Genomic DNA, 25504 nt, shown 5'->3' on the forward strand with positions numbered 1-25504 from the left:
TTTGCTTTTTTTTTTTTTCCCTTTTTCTCCGTGTGGCCTGCCTTTGGCCACTCCACTTTCCACATTTTTCTACTTGAAGTAGGCTGGACAATCAGAAACAATAGAGACTTCTGTCTCTTGAGTTGTCTCAAAAACAAATTTGGGACAAGTTGAAATTTATAGTGTTGGTGCGAAGTGAAATTTGGCTTTCCTTTTACACTTTTTTTTGTATGTTTGTGTTATTAAAAACAAAACCTTTCTGGGGTGCCTGGGTGGCTCAGTTGATTAAGCATCTGACTCTTGATTTTGGCTCAGGTCATGATCTCACAGTTTGTGAGATTGAGCCCCCCATCAGGCTCATTGCTGGCAGCATGGAGCCTGTTTGGGATTCTCTCCCTCCACCTCCCCCCCACCCCCCCCCCCCCCGCCGCTGCCGCCGCCACCTTCGCTCTCTCTCTGCCCCTCCCCAACTCTCTTGCACTCTCTCTCCCTCTCTCTCAAATAAATTAAACTAAAAAAAAAAAAAGCCATCTGGGTATTACCACGTCCTTGTGACATGGAGAAACTATGAAGGTTAATATCAACCTGGGATTGTCAATTCAGTGAAATTGACAGGGTTTTAGATAATTTGAATTATGTGAGTTTGCTATATAGATTGGTGTTAAAAAACTTAAATTATCAACAACCTGAACAATGTGTATGTTTAATTTTGTATAAAGCTTAGTGCCTTAAAAGATATAGCTGGGGGTTTGATAAATATTACAGCAAAATTTAAGCTTTCTAAAAACTAGTTTTCAGGAATACTCAGTTTTCTAGAATAGCTCTCTCTTCAATAGTGGTTGAAGAATAAAGTAATAGGACCCTTCTTTGGAGCATAAAAGTAGCCACCAAATAATACTCATTAATACAAAGTTAACAAAGATTAACTTCATGTTAACATCCCCACTAGTGTTTGGATTGGTAATTTCACTCTGTTAGATGTTAGGGCACACTGTGATGTGTTAGGTTACTATTGATTGTTTTCTGTTGGTTATCAATCACTGCATAATGAATCATCCCAAAATTAGTGGCTTAACTCAGCAACAGTGATTTTATTTTTGTCTCTTATGGTTCTGGGGCATGACTGAGCTCAGTTAGGCAGATCTTGCTTGGGTTCTGTCACGTAGGTGCAGCCCTGAATGCCAGTGGCTTTTTGAGCCAGCCCACTCACATGGCTGGAGGCAATTGAAGATGGTTGTTGTTGAGGACCTCAGCTGTCTGGATACCTACACATAGGCTTTCCATGTGGTCTCCCATTCTTTACAGCATAGTGACTGGGTTCCAAGAGGGAACTTCCCATGTGGACCAGGCAGAAATCCTGTGACTTTTTGTGTGAAGCCACATAACATCATTTCTTCTGTGGTTACAGGCTTACCCAGATTCAGGGCAAGGGAATATAGGCTGTACCCATCAATGGGATGAGTGTCAATGACACATTGTAAAAAGAGCATGATGTGAGATAGGAAATGTTGTGATCCTGTTGGAAAATAACTGTACAGTCACTTTTTCAATCATAGGAAAAGGAGACAAAAAGAAGGGAAAGGAGAAGAAAAGAAGGAAAAGAACCCTGGGGTTGGTAGGAGGGTAGAACAGTGAGCAGCGATAGCAAAAATCAGAGCAGGAAATAAAGCAGGACACACACCAAGTTAGGGGGAGGTGTGGGAGAGGTGGGACAGACAGCTCCCGGTGAACGGGGCATCCCTGACATTTACTGAGCCCACAGCCACAGGAGCTACATCTGAGGGTGTGCCCTTGATGGTATCTGGGTCAGGAGTATAAGGCATATTAACCAGTCATGTTCAGCAGGTGGGAGACAGAGCTGCCCCCTCCTTGCCCTGGTTAGCTGGCCAGGGTAGTATCTGATAAAGTGCAGTAGGTATAGGATAAAAATCACCTGGTGATTGACAGGGATTTCTAGTCTTCCTGTAAGGAAAAGTAGAATATACCAGTATAAAATGATTATGCAGACCTCGAGTGAGAAATGGGCATTTACAGTTGTCACTCCCTCCTTCCCTTGCAGCAAGTATTTATTTTGATTATTAAAATATGTGCACTTGATTTTTAAGAATATCAAATATTTATTGGGTGCTTACAGTGTGCTAGGTACATTTTAGGTTGGGGTGTTGGATTAAAAAAGAGTAAAGAAGAGTAAATCTAATAATTACTTAGTACTGTTTTGCACAGTTGCACAGTTGTTTGATTTACCCCGTATGTATTTGGAGAAAGGGTTCGTGTTAGCTTGCTGTGAGTCCTCGGGAAATCGTTTAGCTGCCATGAGACTTTTTCAGACTCTGTAATACCTGTTTCCCCAGCTCTGGTAGGTATTGGAGACATGTTTGTAAAATGAAAAACACAAAGAAGCACTTAATAAAAGCTAAATTTTAGTACCTTTTTTCCTTAAGTTTATTTATTTAGAAAGAGCAAGCATGAGCGGGGGAGGGACAGAGAGATGGAGAGAGAGAATTCCAAGCAGGCTCCATGCTGTCAGTGCAGAGCCCCACCCCACAAACCCTGCCATCGTGACCTGAGCCGAAATCAAGAGTTGGAGGCTTAACTTACTGAGCCATGCAGGTGCCCCTTTTAGTACCTTTATAGACTGTGATTCAGTTAGATGTTCTAAAACAAAATCACGTGACCTGCTAATACAAACTCAAGTATTTAGTGATTGTATGCATTCGTTCATTCCACAGATCTTGGTTGAACACCTGGAATGTGCCAGTTAGCATACCAGGCTCTCGGATTCAGGGAGGAACAAGCTGGACAAAGTCTCTGTTCTGTAGAACTTACATGAGGAACATTCCTTTGTGAAAAAGACCTGAAAATGCATAAGACTTGGTGAAAAGGTGACACAGATACTCGAGCAAATCTAGTCACCTGTGCACATTTTCAGGAGGGGTACTCCTATTTCAGATAGTTGTGGTATGGAAAGGGTCTTGAGTAGCTATAAAAGCTGTCAGCAGTGATGTGGTCAGAACTCTGGCATCTCAAAGCCGTCACCTCTGAGTGCAGTATGTTGCCGGAAGAGTTTCAGAGGGCCAGAGAAAATGTTTTACTCAGTGGTGTTTGTCAACTTTAACCTAGGCCAGTGTTAGGAGACCTTGTTTAGCAGGACAAGGACACACAGTAGTATGTGGTAAGAAAGGGTCCTAGAATAGTAAGTTAGTAGCCTGTTCTTTCCCTATGCCGTGCTATTTGGGGCACAGCTATATCTCTTGCAAGATTTTTAATTCTGTGCTCACTGATTTGACATATATATTTATAAGAGTATAATTCAGAATATAAATATGGAAAAGGTCTCATAAGGAAGTTTATCTCAGACATTATATCATTAATACTTTAAATCTCATTATAACATTGTAACCTGGGTGCCACATCTTTCTTCCTGTATGGAGACCTTAGAGAAAAATTGTGGCCTGATGCCATCTTCATCCATTTATTATCAGTCTTCATAATGATGATCTCAGATATCCAAAAGTAGTTCTATTAGGCCACATACTTTTAAGGAAATAAGTAAGTCTACAATAGGTTTTTAAACTCCAGGCATTTGGATGTAGTCCACAGTGATTCATTTTTAGAGAGTTCCTGAATATGAGGACATACCCACTTTTTGTTTTTTTCTAGAGTAGAATTCAATACAAACCAGCATTTTTGAGCGCATAATATGTTTTGGGCAGTGGACTAATGAGTATTTTACTCATATTATCTCATTTGTCCTGGTAGTAACCTGACGAGGTGTAGGTATTACCAGTCAGATTGACAGGTGAACAGACAGAGACCTAGGATAAGTAATGACGTCCACTGAGCGGTCGGGTTGGAACCTGGGTCATCTCTGTCTGATGCAGAAATCTTTTTGTTGGTAACCAGTATGTTGTACTGTCACTTAGTGGAAGGAATCGCACTTCGGCCTTCTTTTCTTAGTTCTGTAAATTTTCAATAATAAATGTGAATCAATTTTATACTCCAAAAATTTCAACCAATACAATTTCAAACATGTGTTGTAATACAGGTAGATTAAAAGACATATTTTTTGTGTATGGTGTGAAAAATAGAAAACTACCTGATCCTGAACTATAAAACCCTATATTTAGTGATTAATAGATACTGTAATTAATGCTTACAATAAAATGCAGTAGACATGTTAAGTATTAGCGTTTCTGCTTCAGTTATTTTTCTTGGGAAAGTAATACCTATTGACATAAGATCTTTAGTCCCAGATTCTCAACTGGTTTTGTTTCACTGTGGATGTGATCAGTGAATTGTCTTTTGATAAGGACAAGAAAAGCACACCCTTTGTCTTTGTATTTATGTTTATAGAAAGGTTATGGGTGATTTTTGAGGAAGTTTAGTGACTAAAGGGAGAGAGCTACCCTGAGGGGCTCGAAAACTCAGTAAAGTTCTCTGATGATAGTGGGGATTTGAACGTTTTTTTTCCTTCTTCTCTCTCTTACTTCAGGACTGTAATTTGGTTTCAGGAGCAGATATCAGTACTGTGGGTGACAATTTAGATAATTAAACTGGCTGATTTTAGACTCTTTCTTTAGTTCTTGCCCTCTTTCCTCCCCCACCACCCTATACACCTACTCCTGAAAGTTCCTTCCTTTTTGGCACTGAGCCTGTCCCAAAGATCCCTTGGAAGTTCTGCTTCAGTGGGTCTTGAGAAGGAACTGGAAATTTCACAAATGACCTTGGTAAGGTGTATGATCAGGCATCTTTCTGGCTAGAGTAAAGCCTGAATGAGGAGACCCAGTAAGGGATGAGATCTTCAAGCTGGAGTAAACCCAGGATGTGAAGAGCCTTAGATCATAAGCGTTGGGTTTGGAACGTGGTGCTGTAAGCTATGGGGAGCCAGTGATGGATACTATGGAAGCAGGGAAGCCGCTGCTGGAAAAGCTGGGTTGGAAGTGGTGTAGAATAGGGGACAGTCTGAAGGAGAAGAAATGGGCTGGCAGAGCCGTAAAGGCTTTGAGGCATGAGGGCGTGAGAATCCAAACCAGAACTGTAGCAGAGGTGTAGGGAGAAAAGAACATGAGTAAGTGCTGTTGAAGGGCTAGACTTGAAAGCACCTGTAAATGACCCAGCGTGGATGGGAATGGAACAGAAGGAAGGCAGCAGAAAGCATTTGGGGTTGTATGCACAGGAGGATGGTTGCAGGGTCCCTTTAGGGTGAAGATGGATGCCAAGTGTTTTGGCATCTGTTTGAGTTTGAAGTTTCATTGTGACCTCCATTCGAAAGTGTCCTATTGACTGAAGGAAATGTGTAGCTCAGGAGAGATTGTGACTGAAGAGCTATATTTAGCAGTTTTCTCCATGGGGATGATTGTGGATACCATGTGAGTGGGTGAGATTGCCAAGGAGGACAGTACAGAGAGGATAGGGGAGTCCTGGGGGAACAGTTATGGGCCAGGCGGAGGATGGAGAGAGCTGTTGGAGGAGAAAGAGAAAGTGCTGTCACAGGAGCCGGAAGCCAGGACGGTTCCTGACCACTGGAGGTGGTCAGCAGTTCTGAATTTTGCAGAGAGGGTAAGGATGGTGAGGTCTTATAAAAGGACATTGGATTTTGCTCAGTTTTAATAGTAAGTGGAGAAGATGGACAGTCCAATTTAATGAGTAAAGAGATGATGCGGAAGTACAAGTGGGTAATTTTTCAAAGTTTTATGGTAAAAGGCAGGAAGAGACTTTCATAGCTTGGGGTGTGAGAAGATTTTTGAGGTCAGTGGAGACTTGTGTATATTCAGAAGCTCAGTGGGAAAAAGGCAAAAGAGGAGCAAGGTAGGTGTGTCGTGAGGGATTCTGAAGGGCAGTGGTTTACCAAGACAGTTACTCATTGGTGCACACGTTCTTTTCACATATCAAGTTCTGGGACTGAGGTGGGGCTGCAGAGACAAGACACTGTCTTTTTTCTGTGAGTAACCCAAGAGAAGAATGAAAGTTGACCGTGTGGATTTGAGCCTGGATGACTTGGGGGTGGAGGCCCCACAGACTGGGGGAGGACTTGGCCAGGAGGCAGTAGTCAAGCAGGATAAATGCTATGATGAGATGATGCACAGTGAGCGGGAGCAGGAAGAGGAGGGCAGAGGGGGGAGGCAGACAAGGGCTTCCTCAGGGACATGGTGCTTTAGTTGTCCGGTGTGGGATACGTGGCGGCCTTCCTTCTCCAGAAGGCGAGGGCGCTTATCTCCTGTGGGGGGACCAGCATATACTTGGGGGGCAAATACTTGGAAATGTACTGGAAGAGCAACTGTTTATGTGATTGAAGTGGAGGGAGGGTATACAGGGGTGAGGCGGGACGGGTGGGCAGGACCCAGAACAAAAATGTCTTACGTGTCCTGATGCATTTAGCCTTTTTCAGTTTGTTTTTGTTTTCCTTGAAAGCTCTGGGGAACTGTGATAAAAATTGAAGCAGAGATGTGCAATGCTCTAGTTTGCTTTTAGAATGGCTACCTTGACAGCAGTGTGGAGGATGGTTTGGAGGGGCAAGACTGGAACCGGCAGCCAGGTTGGTAGGGAGATGTTCAGGCCAGGTGAGGATGGGTAGGGACTTTCGGTAGAGTAGTCAGAGAACAGGTAGAAGAGAGATTGAGGAAGCAGAGTTGACATGACTTAGTTTTTGAAAGGTTTTCTTGGGGATGGGCGGTTGAGAGGATGGTGAGGGATGTGAAGATTTTGGGAAAAGCTGTGGTTAGCCTGCTTTCTGACGTAGAGACTGTTTGGAAGGTAGGAAGAAACATTTACTGGAGAAGATACTGAATGATTTGAATGTGTTGAGCTTGAGACACTTTTTGGGACCCCCTCATCTCAAATGGAGACAGTAGAGTAGACCAATTCACATGTCTGCAAATCACAGGAGGGAGCCTGGAGGAAGAAACGTGGGCGTCTTCAGCATAGGAGTGATAGTTGAGACCAGTGTCTGCATAGAGGATCCTGGGAGTATGTTGGCTACACACACACACACACACACACACACACACACACACACACACCTCTTGACTCAAGAACTAAAACACTTTCTGAATTTTTCTGGGTGCCTTCTTTTTAGGTCTTAGCTATCTGCAAGTTAGCCATTGGACTTTTATTGGGATTAGACAGAAAACGGGAAAAAAAATGATGGTACCCAAATGTTTTCTACTGATTAGCAGCAGATGTGATGAGAGGATTAGATCCTTAGAAGAGGATCAGAATCCACAGAGAGACTTCGATGACTTGTGAAACTCATTTGTGTCTATACTTGTTCTGCCCCATCCCTTAACAGGACTCAGAAGCTCCAGTGTTGAAAAAAAAAAAAAATAACCCCATGAGAATACACAACTCTGTTATTGCTTGGTTTCTTTTTAAAATCAGTGGTTGACATTGTCTTCGTTTGGAAACTACATGATTAAAATACATGATTTTTCAGAATCTTTTACAGGGAAATCTATGTGACTTTTTTGCTCTGCTGGCAATCTCCTTTTAGTACTAAATGAACTAACAAAAATAGAATTTATGGCCGTTTTCAGTATTGCATTGAAGCAGAGTTGAGACATTTCCCCAGAAATAAAACCCCTGGCTAGAACATTTTTACACTGGGGCCTTCATCATGGCTTTTATTTATTACTAAGAATTAATTTTCCCAGTGACGTAAAGGATGTGAGTGTTACCCCTGTGGAGGTGGTGTTTCCTGTGAGGAATGGGAAAATAATGAAGCTCTTACACTGTCCTTTTAGTTGAAAAAGCAGCATCTAGAGCAGAGCTTGCTGCCATGAGTATGATGGCCAGCTCCCCTTGAGAGACCCCACTGAGAACTGTTACAGAATTAGCAGTGTGGATCTTTAGATGTGGATCTTTAGATCCTGCTTTGAATAAACAAACTGAAAAACACACTTTTGAGACAGTGGGACGAGATTGAACGTAGACTGATACTAAAGTCTACTAAGGAATTGTTGATGATTTTGTTTTTTGTGAAAATGAGACCGTGATCATGTTTTAAAATGTCCTTATGTGGGGGCGCCTGGGTGGCTCAGTTGGTTAAGCATCCGACTTCAGCTCAGGCCATGATCTCGCGGTTTGTGGGTTTGAGCCCCGCGTCCAGCTCTGTGCTGACAGCTCAGAGCCTGGAGCCTGCTTCGGATTCTGTGTCTCCCTCTCTCTTTGCCCCTACCATGCTCATGCAATGTTTCTCTCTGTGTCTCAATAATAAATAAACGTTAAAAAAAAAAAAATTAAAATGTCCTTGTGTAGGAGACCGTGTGCTGAAGTGCTTACAGGTAAAATGATATGATGTCTAAGAGTTGCTTTAAAAATACTGAAGTAGGAGGGTGAGGGTTGTAAAGATGAACTGTCCGTGGAGGTAGGTAAATAAGGTTCATTATGCTATTCTCACCTTATATACATGTACCAATAGTTCCATTAACGTAAAGCTTTAGCAAAAGCCAATATAGTAAAATGTAGTAGCCAAGAACAGGAGGGAGTTGAAGGTCTGTTTCTCACCTGTTTCTGACACTTCTGTGGGATGTTGTGTCACTCTTTCTGCATGCAAGGTAATAATCTTTCTGCCTTTCTGGCCCACAAATCAAGGAATAAAACACCACAGCTAGATTGTGTTTCTGTGACAATAATGCCATCCCACCCAGGATGTGGACAGTGGTCTGGGCAGTTCCTGTCTCATCTTACTCAGAGTCTTGAGCCTTTCCTGGAAATGACCATGCAGGAGGTTCCTTGTCCCCATTCTTTTTTGGGACTTTTGAATGGGTTGGACTTGGGATGACAGCGTGGGTAGAGTGATCTATTGAAAGGGGTGGAATGGGAGAGGGTAGAAATTTAAATGGGAGTCATGGGATGCCTGGGTGGTTTAGTCAGTTAGGCATCCGACTCTTGATTTCAGCTCAGGTCATGATCTCATGGTCATGAAATTGAGCCCCACATCACACTCCATGCTGGGCATGTTGCCTGCTTAAGATCTCTCTCTCCCTTTCTCTCCCTGCCCCTCCCCCACTCATGTGCGCTCACACGCGCATGCATGCACTCTCTCAAACAAATAAATAAGAGTGATGTTTCTGCATAGAGACCTTGTGATGTGATCATTGGCTCTTCTCATCAGTTCAAACTTATGCTGGAATCAGACCCTCTACTCTTTCAAACCCAAGTGTAAGTCAGTGTTGTGTGTGTTCTTCTTCCGGCAAAACTCCATCTGAAGTCTCTGCCCTTTGCAGACAGTGGGATAGCAAAATGAGTTGGTTACAAAGGAAACATGATTTCAGCGAACCAACATGGACTTGTTTGCTTCTTTGAATTATTCTCAGCATGGTGGGATATTAACATGTCGTCTCGGAGGCAGATGGGCCCGTCCATTCTGATCATCAGCTTTGGTGTTATTTGGCATTTGGAACCATGCCTTTCCTCTCAGGATTTTCAGATGCTTAGAGGATGGCCCGGAGTTTTCTTGACAGCAGCTGTTGCTTTGCTTAAGGAGGTGGAATAAATTAGGCCCTTTAGCCTCCCTAAACTCCTTATACTCTGTGCTGACTCTGTGTCACCACAATGACAGGGTCCATGATGGCAAAGGGTTGTAGTTGTCTGAGGACATGAAAAAATGCCTCAGAGTTGCTGGTTGAAGTATCGTGACCCAGAACTTTTCTTATGTCTTTATCTTTCAGCCCAGGATTATTTACTTATCCAAGTAACATTGTTTAAGTATCTATTAGGCACTAGTGGTCTGTATTGGGCACTGGCCCACAGAGTGAGTTTTTTGTTCACTGCTGCAAACTCCAGTTATGTCTAGATCTGGGGATTACGCAGACATGAGGAGCTGAAAGGGCTTCAGCTTGTCATGGGTTCTTAACTTGCCTTTCCCCTCATATCCCCACAGCAACTCTGTGATGCTGTGTCTCCAGCCCCTGACATCCATCTCCGCCGGGGAATGGTGGGAGGAGGATGGGGAGAGGTTCTCTCCTGGTTACAAGGTTTGCTTTGGCAGATTTTTTCTTTTCCACAGAAAAATGTTATTTGCTCAACAAATGTATATTTGGTATTTACTAAATACAAGATACTCTAAATATAAGGACTCAGAAGAGATTTAACTACTTTTTACCCCCAGGGCATGTGCTTTCCCAGCTCCAAATTTCCTTATGTGTTGGAGCATTTCTTAATATCTTTGGAGTTTTGTAGCAAATGCCAGATGAAGAAAAACAATCCATTATTGTGTAGACATAATATTGAAGAGTACAAACTGACCCACCTGGCGAAGAGAAATGTATAAGCAGAGCGTTAAGAAGCACGAACTCCTGTCATTACATTTCCTATGTTAAAAAATTTGATGACCGGTCCTTTGACCAGACCAATAGTTTATTGTAATGGTGAGTCTTCATCCAGAATTTGTTACATAGAAGTCACATATTAAAAATGTTGGAAATCTTGGGGTGCCTGGGTGGCTCAGTTGGTTGAGTGTCCGACTTCAGCTCAGGTCATGATCTCACGACTCGTGGGTTCAAGACCCGTGTCAGGCTCTGCGCTGACAGTGCAGAGCCTACTTTAGATTCTCTGTCTCCTTCTCTGTCTGCCCCTATCCTGCTTGCATGCAGTTTCTCTCTAAAAAGAATAAACATTAAAAAAAATTTTAAATGTTGGAAATCTTAAATTTTCACATTTATTATAATAAATGTAGGTGAATATAAGTTGATGCTCTTGTTCTGACCCCATTGTCATGTCAAGGTTTTAGAAGGCTTTCTCTCTCTCCCTTTCTTTTTTATAATTTGTTAGGCAACTCATCTTTTCATCAGGGTGGGCCCTTCTGGAAAAGTCACAATCTTTGGACACTGTTTAGAAGTAGAAAGTGGTTACTTTTACTTTTCATGTTATATACACTGCAATGCTGTTTGAAATTCTTTAAAGAGGTATGGACGTCTTTCATTTTCAAATACTGGTTTTTCGACTGACAGCATCACGCATAAAACTGATAAAAATTCAGATGACGCAAAAGGATATACTGGGTGACAGGCAGAGGGAATGAATGTGTCTTCTTCACTGATACTCCTTCAGCAAAGCATTCTTGGCCTTTCTCTGCCCAGTGACTTACCTGATTGGTGAGTTTGAAAGGAGAAATCAGCTGTGTGGCTCAGCCCCTTCCCCTCCCTTTCTACTGGCACTGGCCTGCTCACAGAGAAAGGTGCTCAATCAGGTCACTGTGGCCCTGCTGTGAGGGAGGAATGTGGTGACCATCTTTGCTGAGGACTGGATAGGTAAGTCTTACCTAACCGAGGGTCAGTTCATCAAGGGGGGTGGCTGGCTCAACATTTAAGCCACATTCTTAAATATTACCTTTAAAAGGAGTAAGGGCAATGTTTTGACCTCTCTATACTTATTGGTCTTATTTCTAATTAAGTTCAGAACTAGGGAGAAGGATATTATTATTATTATTATTATTATCATTATTATTTATTGGGTTTCTTAAAGTGTACAACTTAGTGAAAAAGAAACCTCTCTCTCAACCTACAAGCCATTGCTAAGTCCTGTAAACCCTTTCAGAAGTGCTCTGCGCACATACAAATGTACTCCCTTAATTTCATGTTAAACAGTGATGAATGCTTTGTTCCCTGCTAGCTTTTTCCGCTTTGTGTATTTTGTTGATCCACTTGATACCTATTATCAGCTGCATACTATTCCATAATACGGATGTTGTATTGGTCTCACGACCGGAAAGAATAAATGTGACTCCGTTTGAGCTCCACGCCATGATAAACAAACTGTAAAGCTCTGCCAGGCGGCCAACAGGGATGGCAGCTGTTTGCCAGTGCTTTCATTTTTCTACGGAAGAGCCGTGTTCTGTGTCTCCAGGTGATGAGACTTGGCCCTTGGTAGTGGAGAGCATGCTGCAAATCTACGTAGGGGCCTTCTTTTTCAGAGAACCTGTTGCTGACACTTAACTGGGAATTATAAACTGAGTTAATAGCTAAAACATAACCTTTAGGGCAGTTAATAATGATTTTTATGAAGGAACTCTTTGGTACTGACATCTAAAAGTTGTTCTAAGGTGTTCTGGGGAATGTGACTATTTTTAAAACCAGGCATCTTAGTGAGATTATAATATTACAGAGGTTCTCACATTCTGTGGAAGAGTGACTGAGTCTGTAAAACTCAGTCCATTTGGGTATTTTCCACGGGTGATTATACCCTTCGCAGATGTAGTTGTTGCCCAGACATTATCAAGATGGTGCTGTTGATTGTATTACTCAGAGGCAACCTGAGGCGTGTTTCACCAGCAACTCAACCCTAATCTTTATGTTGGGTGTTTTTACAAGGTAAGAATCTAGTGTGTATGAAGTGATGGTAATTCACATCATCTTAGTTATTTTTTTGTTTTATTGTCCTATTTGTTCAACTCTCGTCGTATTTCATTTGGAGACAGTAACATAAGTCCAAAAACCACTGGCTGCTGTTATTGGTATTGCTATTCTGCTAGCTAACTTGGCTTTTGTTTTTCAGTATGAGGAGGCTGCTAGGTTTAGTGTGTGTGAGTTCGATTTCAACCAGAGAAACAGAGCCAGTAGGGGACACGTAAAGAGATTTCCTGCAAGGGTTTTGTGATTATGTGGGCAGGCTAGGCAAGTCTCCTATCCATAGGGCAGGCCATCAAGAAGGGGAAGCCCAAATTCTCAGGCTTGGCTGAAGCCGTTCTAGACAAGTGGAATGTCTTCTTCAGAGAAGCTTTGGCTCAGCAGTTAAAACCTTTCAACGGATTCAGTCAAGCCCACCTAGAATGTCACAGAGGCCATATTGTGAGTCCATCTGCTAAATGCCTTCACCACAGTGCCTAGGTTAGCATTTGATTGAATAGCTGTGGGCTGTAGCATGGCCAAGTTGACCCTTAAAACTGGCCATCACAGTGATTCTCTGTTGCTTGTTAGAATTCTTCTGGTTCTAGAAGTCAGTGGTGCTGCCTGCCTGGAGCTACATTCACTTGGCTGCAGGCTCTTCTTTCTCATTTCTGCCCCTCCTACAGTTAAGTTAACTTTGTAACTTACTGCTGTACCCAGAGCAGTTCCCTTCTGCTCCAGTGCCAGCCATTTATTTTCTCTCTCTCTCTCTTTTTTTCCCCCTTTGGTTTTACATGAAGTGTGTTTTCTCATTTGTGTTATTTGTCTTACCAGGGCAGAACGTTCCCATTGTTTTCTTTATTAGCTAAAGTTACAGATCAGCTTGGCGCCTATTCCGGCAGGAGCTTTAATTTTCAAAGACAATAGTTGCAAAATTGGATGCTGCTTTCCTGGCTCCTAGCTGTTGTCATTGTTCTTTGTCACCCTAACTTGGGGAAATGCCATATTGGAGGTTTGATAGGACTGAAACAGAGTAAGAAATCTAATTGTTTCTCTGTGTTCTGTGCTGCTTCCTAGGAATAGCTCCCTCCCAGCTTCCAGAGCATTCTCTTTCAAGACCTTGCCCTTTCATGTTGGCTGTCCAAAGTTACAAAATTCCATTATCATTATCTGAAGAGCAACATTTATCAAATTTGATTCTTTTCATGTTGGAGAATGTTAAAGCATTGTAAGAAAGTTGTTACAAGTGTGTTCTTCACTGAACTAGCCTAGTGTTTTGAATTGTTATTATTGAATTATTAAAGTCTTTGTTTCTCTAGAACTTTTTCTAATTGCCTGCAGAACATTTTAATATTCTCATTCCTTTATTCTGTCCTTTTACATTTTGGGAAAGAAAAGGGAATGCCAAGTTTTAGCAGAACTAGATAAGCATTGAATTCCAAGAGGTCAAAAAAAAAAAAAGTTAATGTGAATTACTGGCAAAAATGTCTAAGATTTAGCTGTAGCCACTTATCTATGATTAATGGAAAAGGACTATTTTTTTCTATTTGGTGTTTTAATGAGTAATAACATGGTGTGATGGAAATAATTTGTAAGTATAAATTTAAATCTGAGTGTGCAGAGGCCCAGAATGTCCAGAGTCAGAAAACACTGACCCAGAAGCAAAGTGTAGCGGAGTCTGTTATAACCTGTCATGGTAAGGGGCATCAAATATGACCTACTAATTTTCAAAAATCACTAGGTATACAGAAATGGAAATTAAATAAATCACCTTATCACCATCCTTATTCTAGTTATCTATTGCCGTGTAACAAATCACCCTAAATTCAGCAGCTTAAGACAACAGCAGCCATTTTATTAAGTTTCAGTGGGTCAGGGGTTTCTGGTCTTGTGCAGCTGCAATCAGATAGTCAGGCATTCTCATTATGAGGCCAGCCTGGGCTGCCCAGCAGCATGGAGGCCTCTCGGCAGGCCGACCAATTACATGATGGCTAAAGGCCTCAGCTGCAAGGATTCCAGTGAGCAAGATGGGAGTTGCATCATTTTTTCTGACCTGGCCCCGGAAGCTACATCTCTTAGTCCTGTTGACCACAGGTGAGGCACAGACCCACCCAGATTTAAGGACAGGGCACTGGATTCCGTCTCTTGATAGTGGACTGACAAGCTTCTGGAAGAACATGTGGCACAGGAGCTATTGATGTGTGCATCATTGGAAAAAACATTCTGCCACGGTCTGCCCCCTGGCTGCAATAATTCACATCTCTTCCACATGCAAAATATGCTTTTGCCCTTCCAGCACCCTCTGGAAGTTTTCTTCCCATTAGGGTTTCAGGCTCAGGCTCAAAGTCAAGGGCCTTGCCATCTGAATCGGGTCTGGGAATTCAAATGAGGCTGCTCGGGACCAGTTTCCACAGGTACAGTTCCTTGAGGGCTGTTCCCAGTTACCTGCCGAACACACACCCAAACACAGCCGGAGGACAGGCGTTTTAAAGGCCTGCCCCATAGGGGAAGAAAGAGACACACACAGGTCCCATGGTGATCCTGGAATTTAGCCAGGTCCCTGTTACCAGTTCCTGTTGTGTCATTGTGTGGGGTCTCGGTTGTGCTCTTTAAGCCAGCTGTTTCCATAAGAAAGGCCAGTATTTGTAGCTCAGTAGCCTTTTCAGACTGCTTCCTGCCCATAAATTTGAGGGATCCGAAGGCTCCTTTCATTTTGTGCTATTTTAGTCTAACTTGGCAGTGATTTCATAGTACAGGTATCTAAAAAACTGTGAATTTTCTGTGAATCTTGATGGGTTTGTGCCATTAGATGGGAGCCAAGGCCTGAGGATACATTGTCTACCTTAGGCTCCCCCTGAGACTGCTGAGGGACAACACCCACAAGGTGTCTAACCCACGGCTTAGAAGCCGAGTTATTTCATGCAAGTTTCTATAAGGTATGCTTCTGTAAGATCCTTAGAAGGCCTTAGGTCTGTTTGAAAGTGTCTAGGGAGCATTGCCTTAGATCTTTCTGAAATCTCAACAAAGTGTCACACAGCCACACCCTGGATTTGATCCTTGCTGGGAAGCCATTTCTTAATTTCGAGAATTGCTTGACATCAGAAGAGTCTGGGAATGAGGAACGGTTTTATAGGTAACAGTGTGTTCCTTAGCTCCTATCTCTCTGCTCACATTTTATCATAGGCCGCGAGCTGAAGCCGGGTGTCACTTTAAGTGTTCTGCCTGGAAATCTCCTTAGCTAGATCACTGCGTTCATTAGGTACATTTCCATCTCCCACGTTATGGCAGGTAGCAACTCTGCCAGACCCTGTCACTGTGGAGCGGGGGTCCTCTTGTCCTTTCGGCTTCCAGTAACACTGTCCTCACTTCCCTGTAAGTCCACACTGTCAGCCTGCCTGAAACAACAGTCCTTTCATTATCGTGCACTGTTTTTGTGCATCAGGAATGTGGGACCGGCTTCTGCTGACTCCGGGTCCCCATGTGTTCGCTTTGAGAGTGGTGCCCACGCACTTGTGCGGGGCCGGAGCCCCCAAGGAGGACAGGCCACCTGCCATAGGGCTTGAAGTCCCTCGCTTTTAGGGCGATTCGTTACTGGTCAGTAGGAACCAGAGCAATTAACAGTACTGTTTACTTCCTGGCCTTTGTCCCCCTCCAGTCCTGGTTCCTCTCCTGCTCTGTTCTCAGGAATCCAGATTTGATCATTCTCTCTCCCCCCTGCCCACTCAGAAGCCTTCTGTTTGCCGCCATCTGAATTCCAAGCCCCCTGACTTGGTGTACAACAGAGGGTGCAAATGCACAGGCCAGATTTATCCCACAGACACATCGTTTTTAGGCTGTGCAGAGGAATTTTTTTTTTTTTTGCTTGACATACTTGTTAACATTTAAAAAATCAGGAGCATTCACATAAAAATCCAAATTATCTACTTCTCTGGAAGAGTGAGAAGATCCAGCCACTTGACGGCCCCCTTCCTGTGGCTGCAGTCAGCTAATGCTGGGCCCTCCCTATAGGAGGGAGAGGTCCTCTCCAGACCACCCAGTCCTCACAGGGTCTGCTTTCCATTTCCCGCCTGGCTTCTGTAGGCCTCTGAATTTGCCCTTCTTATTGTACAGGCTCTTCACGCAGCTTTTCCAGGTTTATTCTTAGCCATTTCCTTAAAGTCAAGCCCCTAGACCCCAGGACCTCGTGAGCCAGCCACGTTACCTGAGTCAGCAGAACTCGGTAAGTTCTTACCTTCTCTCCTGCTGGAATGATGTCTCTGCTTTCCCTGCCCAGTGAGCTCTTACCGTCCTTCACCAGTAGCCTTCCTCGTGGTCCCGCAGCGGATGCCGTCCTCTCTTTTGCAGTCCCACAGCGCTGGTGTCAGTCTTGTAGTGCTCACATTTTATTGATGTTATTAGTTTAAACATCTGTCCCCTCTCTGGATTGTGAACTACTCCATGTTGTGGATTTATATTCAATTTATCTTTTGTCTAGAACTTGCCACCAGAATAGGTATTGAATAAAACTTTGTTGACTGAATGAATACGTAAGTGGTGTTTTAAAAAGGCTGAGCCGAGCTCTCTGCCCTGAGGGAGTGGACAATTCAGTATGTCATCCATTAAGTGTAGTACGGGATAGAATAGTATACAGTTGCAGGCAGAGATACCCCTTGGGAGAATTGGCAAAAGCTTCTTGCCTTAGAAGAAAAGAGATAAGAGTGTAGAAGGGCAGATCGTGTATACAGGCCAAGGCATGTGTGTAATATACATATGAGAGGGTGGACTCGTCAAAATATGTAATTTGTATATAACTGGACTGTGGGGTGTCTAAAGGGATATGGTGGGAAAGAAGTCTTGGACAGGTACTTTGGGGCTAGGGTGTGGAGAGACTTGAATGTTAAGGAATTTGGACTCATAGGCAATAGTGAGTTCTTGTCGGTTTTTTTGAGAAAGTGCTAGTGTGACTAGTGGAAATATGAAGGATAAATAGGCAGGAGGTTAGTGGCCAGGAGATTGATAAGCAGTTTGTTTTAATAGGAGAGACAAAAAAACCAATGTTGAATGTGGGGTGGGGGTGGGGGGGACCTGATCTAGCACAGTGGCCGTGGAGGAAGTGAAATTTGCAGAGTGTAACATTTGATAGATTTGGGTTGTGAGGAAGATGAAATGTAACAATGCCAACAGCACCTGTCACGTCTTAAGTATTATGTGCGAGACATCATGTTAGGAACTCTATTCGACTGTGCCCCTTGGCCCAGATGACGGGGGACAGGGGTGGGGGAAAGAATTTCAGAAGTGTTGTTTTATTTTAACCCAAATGGAAATTTATTTTAAATATTTTGTGTTTGAGACAATTTATAGGAAATAGGTGCCATATTAGGCCAATATCCAGTGAATGCCAAATGCAGACAGTTTCTATAGACAACTTCTGTAGAGAGATGCTTGCTAGAAATAATACATTTATGTATTTTTATTCTTCTGGGGTTGGAATGTACCAACAGAAATGTAAAGTTAGACCAGTATTTTTCTATCTTTCACATTTTACTTCCCTCTTATTCTACCAAATAATCAAGGTTTCGAATTGTTATGAACAAAATACCTAATTTTCCAGTGACATTTATGTTTATGTTTATTCATGTCACATTAATATTTACAGGAAGTTTGAGAACTTAATTCTCTGCTTTGACCGGCAAGGATATGTATTTCCCCTTTTATAGAAAAACCATCAGGTGCAAAATTCTAGATCCTGTGTGCAGAATTTATCAGAAATTCCTAATAATAGAGGTAACTTGAAAACAATGGGATGCTTTAGTTTCCAAATCTAAAAATTAGAACAAACAAGTTTTCTGATGAGTTTGAATATAGGAACACTTAGGGACATAGATGAAATAACAAAAAACTTACCAATGAAACTTAACAATTCTATGTAACTGTGTTAATACACATTATACCAAACATTTTTATTTGGAAAATACATCATTTGTTTTCCTTTCTTTGTCTTAATGTTAGTTAGGCTCTCGACTTGTAGTGTTGGCATCAGTCATCACAGATCCAATGTTGCGTCATCTAAAACAATTTTTCAGAGTCTGCTGTTGTCACTTTGCATTTTAAAAAGTGGAGGAGCACACTGTGTTTCCTCATGATGCTTTCATAAGAAATGTTAGCCCAGGCCATACGTATCAGTTTGAGTAATATGAAGATAGTTGCCCCCCTCAACTGTACCTCGATTGTTATAGGTTTGGTACGTAAAAGTCAATTTGTGTGTGTTGTTTCCAAGGGTCAAATTTGAGAGGCTTGTGCAGTAGAATTGAGATATTTGCCATCGTAAAATATTTATTCCCAGAAGTAACTACTAAGCTCATGTCAAACATCTTGGTCCAATTTTATAACGTTCCCATAAGGTGAGTCTTTGCACCAGCGATGTGCTGCTAAACATTGAAAACTGGCATTCTGGCAGAGAGGGGGGCATGCAAATTGTAATTTGTACTATTTTCCAGTTTCTGTTGTGTCAGTGAGTGCTTCTACTGGGGCCAACTTTACACAGCCAGTGTGAAGTCAACTATCTTGCAGACTTCCTGAAATTTTTAACAGTGGGCTCTCCTGAGTCAGCATGAGCCAGCTCCAGCACAGAGGGAGGAACTAAGGGAGGTAATGCTGGAAAGGTGTCAAAATGAGGCTGGGGGGGTTGAGCCTTAGTGAGTGGGTTGGAGATGGCTCACTAGAAATTGATCGGACATTCATAACCCACAAAGCATTCGAAAAAGAAGACTGAGAGACGAAGTTTCCAAGGTCATCAGCTTAGAGAGAGGGGAGGCCACTGGGGACCATGTGCTCTCTGGAGGAGACCGTGTCTGGAGGCCGTGTGCACGGTAAAGACGGAACAAAGAACAGTAGGAGACGGGAGGACAGAGAAAAGTAGAAGGAGAAGCTGTACAGATTTGGAGAGGGCACGAAGTAAAAGAATGGGATTCAGCTGTGTCTACAAGATAACATTAGGGCAACAGGGAGGAGCGTTACATTACACAAGTGTGAAGTCATTAAATCTTGCAGGGGAGAGGCAGCTTGAGTGGCCTGCTGGGGACAGATAGTATTTTGTATGAGATTAAAGAGTGAGGATGGGCTGAGTAAGCGAAGGCTGCAATTAGAGACCGTCTTCAGAAAAATGTTGACAGTGAGAGGGGAGAGGGACGGAGTGACTGCTCCTGGAAGAAGCGAAATCTGAGCCCATCCCCCCTTGGGGCAGAAGTTTAGGAGAGAATTGAACATGTTCATGGTGGATGTGGAGAAGCAGGGCCTGGCTGTAAGTGTTTTGAAGGAATGAATGTGTGTATGGATAAATGAGCACACAGGAGGCATTGGCTTTTAAAGGAAAGGGGATCCATTTTCCTACATACAGGAGGGAAAGAGGCAAAGAGGGAGGAAGAGTGTGAAGGAGCTGATCAGAAACATGTAGAAGTGTTGGGTATAGGCTGGAAGGACTTGGTGTGCCCAGGGTGACAGGTGGAGCTATTTGAAATGACCGGAGCTGGGTAGGATGGGGTTCCCCTGTGAGCCACAGTAGCAGAGCCTGGCCCTGGAAAGTTGGGGTCAGGATCCTGGTCCCCCAGCCTGGCACCATCTCTTCCAGCTGTATGGGCTTGAGCCAGGTGTTTCACTTCCCTGCACCTCGGTTTTCCCTCAGAAAAATGGGGGAGTAAAATGATTCTCAACTCACAAGGCTACCGTGAAGGTTAAGTTAGTTAATATCTTTCAAGTTGTCAGCAGGTAGTAGTAACTCTCTTCTATAAATAACAGCTGGTATGGGCTGGGGAGAGGGAGTAGGCTAACAACCAGTGATGAGGACAGTGCTTCTCCAACCTGAGTGAGAATAGGAATCACCTGAAGCTCTTGCTAAAAGGAATGCTCTGATTTAGTGGGTTTGGGGTGGGGCGCAACATGCAGCATTTCTAATAAGCTCTCCAGTGATGCTGTTGCTGCTTGGCCGGGAACTCCCCCGCCCCCGCCCTTGAGTGGCTGGGTTGTGGCAGCACTGATGCCCCTAGGCATGGCCAGAGAGTCTCTCTAATGGCACCAGGCAACATGGCTGTTCTCCATTCGCTCAGGGATGAAGGATGTTTGGTGAGCCCCCCACCCCGCGTTCCTCCCAGGTGTGATTTGTACAGGAGGCAGAGGGGGTGTAGGGTGGGGTGTGCTAAGTGCAGCGTCAGCCGAGTCCACCGTGGGCTCCAGATCTTATAAGGTGGGGGTGAAGCCAGGAGGGGCTGATGGAAGAGGCAGGGGAAGGCTGAGGGCTGGAGAACACAGTGAGGCCAGGCGGTAGGTGGGGGACGGAGGTGTCAGAGAGGTCACAGGAGGCAATATCAGAGTATGAAGTAGGGGAACAGTAAAATATTCACTGCTGAAACCTTACTGAGCCCAATCTTATTCATTATTTTTGATGATTTAGAAGGCTTTTTGGCAGTGTCTCAAGGACATTGTAAACAGCAATTAATTAGAAACTTTTTTTTTTTTTTTTACATTCTGGTCAGTACAATGCCTGATAAAGGAAAAGTTACTGTGTATTGCTTTCTACCATGTCTGGATCACTTGGGTTCAGGCTGTGGTCAGATTACACGTTCGACAGGTGGAGGAGAAGTGGAGCACAGGATTCCTGTTGATGGGGAAATCATTCCGAGGAGACGCTGAAATCCTGCCTCCAGGGAGAAGTTAATGTAGCTGTGGAAGCAGCTGGCAAGTGCCTCGGAAAGAGGCGCCAGGCAGGATTGGACAAATTCTGCTAAATTTTGGTCACTTTCTCTTTGGGTCACATTCATCCTTTGTTAGATGTTAGATGGACACTTTAATTTCTAACATGTTTTAACACCCTGTATGGATAGCTTACCTGCTGGCTGTCTTCTACTGTCTTTCATCCCTTGCTTCCTGTTCTGGTGTCAGGGGCCAGCTGGCCACCTGGGATGTTGTACAGAGATCCTGGGTCCTGATATGTATAGAAAGCTCCTGTTCAGAGGGGCACCCCTGGGAAGACTAGAGAGACCCCTCCAGTGACTTCCCCCTTGTTGCCGCCTTTCCCTACTCGTGGCTGCTTCATCCCCGCTCTGCTTTGGACACGTGACCCTGTGGCCACCAGACATAGCCCGAGACCACACTGTTCCTCTGCGCGTCTGAACCTGACTTCTTTTCTGGTGGGAATCAGAACTTCAGTTCATTTTGTAAAAATGGATTTTCATAAAGACGCAGTTTCAAGAAAGGGAAGAAAATACTACTCTCCTCTTCGGAGGTATGACGTGCGGGTGGAACTGGTCAATTGTATTTTATTCCCAGTCTTGGGACTGAATGTCGCTGCCTGTAAAACTTTCTCTAACTGATTGCTGGGCCTGAGGAATTTGTGAGTTTATGACTGAGCCCATTTCTCTGAGAAGTATCGGATTCTTTTGTTTAAGCCCCAGCTACCACCTCTTGGCTTTATTAGATGATTAAATTATGTAACAGAATGAGAACAATGCAGCAGTAATGCAATCCAGATTCTGAGGGTGAATAACTCCCATCCTTGTCATTGTGGACGATGGGGAAGGACAGAAGCCTTTACACATCTTTATTTTGTTTTGTTTTGAAATTTTTAGTTGGTAGAGTATTCCTCAGTTCCTAAATAAGAACCCCGTTTGTTAAACTATGTGAAATGTAGTTGCCTTGACTTTGGAAGGTAGAAGTTGTTGGTTGTAGTCCCTGCAAACTCCCTGCAAGGATGTAGCTTCCTCGAATTGCTTCCTGGTCTCTTCAGTGTAGATCAATGTCACATAAAGATACCATGAACCCTGGGTTTGAAATGATGTTGCAAGTTCTTTTCCTTTCAGGAAACCAGGAAAGGCTCATTACAAATCTGTATTCTTATTCTTCCTACTCCTGTACCAGTATTTTATGCTACATAGATTTTATAATGCCTTTGTCTTAATTTCTACATTTGTTTGTTCAATATTTATGACTTAAAGGCCGATGCCACCATTTCCCTCAATGTCTGAGGCTATCATCTTAGACATTTTCTTTGTCTCTCTTCCGGCAAATAAAGCTAGGAGGGAGACAGCCTGGGTTCTAAAATAAAATAGAAGATGCCCATTTTATTGTCTGTGGTTGGATCCTGCCTGTAGAAACAAAACTGTTGACAGATCTTGTAAACAGAGAGGAAAAAGGGGCATAAACAAAGTTTTAAGGTGTAAAGCTGTACTATCTCTGCTGTTGGAGGGATTTCCTTAGCATAACCTCTTACGTGTTAGGTACTTGAAGAATTCCACTTTGTGAACTGTGCTTCATTATTGCAGTTTCAGTAAAGGTAGAGTTTTGTTCTATTTCTGATAACAGTTTTCCTTGTTTTCTCACTTCTTAGTTAATAGTATGTTTTGTGATAGATGTGGCTTTACATTCTTTCTTTTAATGTAGTCATTAACAGATTTTCCTGTACTATCATCATGATTAGTATTGCCAAGAAAATAATTTTACTGTACATGTCAATAGAAAATCATTTTCTCTTCCCCTACCCATTTCTTTGTAGTTTTAAAGAGCAGTCTGTTCTGAAAGTGTTGAAGTGAGTTTCAGCATTTTTTCCATACGGTACTTTGCCAGCATCTATAAAGCATTGTCATTAGAATAGGTCATTTCCAATGACTCAGAATATGCAAATGGAAAAAATATCTTATGTCAAACACAGAAGGTGTTGTTTCAAATTCGAATTCGTTTTTTTGGAGTGGAGAGAAGCTCCCCGCCCCCCCCCCCCCCCAATTAAGCATAACTGTTTTACTTATGAATAAGAACTTTTTACTTTTGAACTTTCCATCCTGGAGTTCAGATCTTCTAGACCAAGTGGTCAGGCTTGCTTTTACAGATTCCACAGGATAATTCCTTTAAGTCAGACCCAACCCCGAGCCTGTTTTGATTATGAATTGACATTGATCGAACGTGTGTAAATACTTACCTTACATTTAAGGTCTGTGGAATTTCCCTCAGGGTTAATGAGGCTCCCATGATATAACCAACCAGTTTGTATTACGGAAATTAGTCTTTCTTCACATCATAAGTCTTTCAAAGTCTTCGCAGGATGTTTTTAGACAACTTGGTTTCACGGTTACCATTCAGTGGCATAAGATTTGCATTTGAATGGGAATCTGAAGGCTTTTATTCTTGCCTTAATTTTGTCCCCCTAGCCTTGTGATCTTCTTCAATCTTCCATCACTTTCCGGGGCTGGGCCTTCATTTCCTCATCTGTAAATTGAGGGGGTTGGACTAGACCCTATCCAGGGTCCCTCTCCCCTTGAAGTTCCTCTGAATCAGTGGCTCACTCACTGGCTGTTACGTTCACATGTTCGCTGCTACATTGCTTTGTTCAGTTACATCTGAATCTGTTTTTTTAGCGCAAATTACTTTGGTCAGAGGCTCATCATTCTCAGTCATCCTGTCCTTTTAAAAGTTTTGCTTTTTCAACCACACAGGCATTTGAAGAAAATACCCCTGAATCACATCTACATCTCTAATCACAAGTTCAAATAAACTTGAAATCCTTGCAGAAGACTGTTATAACCTGTTTGGATGATCCGGCATGGCTGCTGATTATCTTGCCATGTTTCTAGCAATCCCCCAAGTCTCAAAAGTGTTACAAGGTGTGTTAAGAATAGTCTGATGCTGTTTCATTTTGCTCAGGTAGGTTGAGCAGAATCTTGGGAAAACAAGTGTGATGTCAGGTTCTGACAAAGAGCAAGGTGGCAACAAAAGGGTATTTGCTTTTTTTGACGGAGGCTTTAGATTGCTGATCAGTCCTAGACTGAGGTGTTTCATTAGGCTGCCTGACTCCCTCGCCTTCCCTCTGTCAGCAGTCTGTTGCTTGCTTGCGTTTCCTTAGGCAGTCTTGAAGCCGATCACATGGCCTTTAGTGTGTAGTAATTAACGAAGTATTAAATGAAGCAAGAGGGAAAGATGGATTTGATCCCTGTGGCTGACGCACGTGGTATTCTTCCAAAATATTTTGCTCTTGGTGTATAGTAATGCGTTTGGAGAACACAGTATCTTTGGAAAGAGGATGAGTGTGGGAGTCTGCAGGCTATGTAGTCTTTTTGGGGTATTAACTGCTCTGCCTGAATTCGTAACCACTCAAGGTATTTCCAGCGTAGGTGTGTGCTGTGCGACCCAACTGGCAGCACCAGCGAGCACTGTTCACGTTCTGCTAGTGAAAAATCTGGGTGGGTGTGTTTTGATTCAGGTGAGAAGAGTTCCTGGGTCAAGCGGTCACCTTCATAAAACCGAGGACGGTGACTGGGAGTGGAGTGACGACGAGATGGACGAGAAAAGTGAAGAAGGGAAGGCCGCTTTTTCTCAAGAAAAGGTAAGTGATGTTGACGATGGTGAGCTAGCCTGTGCACAATTTATGTTTGTGGCATTTTGTGTGTGCACGTATTAATGGATATGCAATTGTTTTACAGTCCCGAAGAGTAAAAGAAGAAAATCCAGAGGTGAGTGGTGGTGATTTATTTTAACATTTTTTTGCCACCTCACCATCCCCCCCTCCCACGAGCCCTCCTCCCCCTTGCAGTATCAGAGTATGATCCATTTGGGGAGGAGACATCAAAATTTCGTCCTCATGGAGTAGCAGAAAAGAAAAGGCATGTAGACTTTGCAGGTCCTGATACTGTCTGAGTTACTTTTGGTCTTTGTAACTTGGGGCCGATTGTTTTACTCTCTGAGCCTCAGTTTCCTCCTCTGTTAGATGGTAATGACCAGTCACACTACTTTTAAGTTGCTGTGAGCATTTGATAAAATCATGCACACGAAGCACCCACTGAGTGCTCAGCTTGGTTGATCTCAACTCTTGATATTACTGCCATGTAGAAAACATAATAGGCATTCAGGCAAAGTCTCTTCTAGATTTTTGGTTTATAGTAAAGCAGATAATTAAAATGGTGGGAGGCTCTAGGTTGAGTGTGCTTTACAATCTAGTGGGTAACTTAGTAGGCAGGAAACACTCTGATCAGCTTCCCTTTGAGAACTGGTCACCTTTTGATTAACTTTACTTCTTCCATCTGGTTAATTATCCTAATGCTAATGTCTAATGATGACTGTAGTTCAGAAGACTTGCTAATTCTCCTAGAGAAAATTCGAGCATATTTAAATAGCTCCAAATATTTTACAGACCTAGTAATTAATGTGTGCCTTGATAAATTCTCATTAAGGAAACCGAAGACTTC

The 25504-nt window shown here is 43.0% G+C and overlaps 1 protein-coding gene across 5 annotated transcripts in view; it reads left to right on the top strand.

Moving 5' to 3' along the window:
* The window catches only part of STK39 (serine/threonine kinase 39), a 318329-nt gene that overhangs the window by 147643 nt on the left and 145182 nt on the right, over positions 1 to 25504 (top strand). For all 5 annotated transcript variants that reach the window (XR_013557279.2, XM_060624836.3, XM_060624837.3 and 2 more), the window contains exons 11-12: positions 24523 to 24645; positions 24743 to 24772. Coding sequence is in view for 4 of the 5 variants with exons in the window: in XM_060624836.3 (XP_060480819.1) it covers positions 24523 to 24645; positions 24743 to 24772 (153 nt within the window). In the remaining variant the exon portion in view is untranslated. The remainder of the gene's footprint in view (positions 1 to 24522; positions 24646 to 24742; positions 24773 to 25504) is intronic.

This window comes from Panthera onca, chromosome C1, assembly GCF_046562875.1.
Source record: "Panthera onca isolate mPanOnc1 chromosome C1, mPanOnc1 haplotype 2, whole genome shotgun sequence".
NCBI classification, from domain to species: domain Eukaryota; kingdom Metazoa; phylum Chordata; class Mammalia; order Carnivora; family Felidae; genus Panthera; species Panthera onca.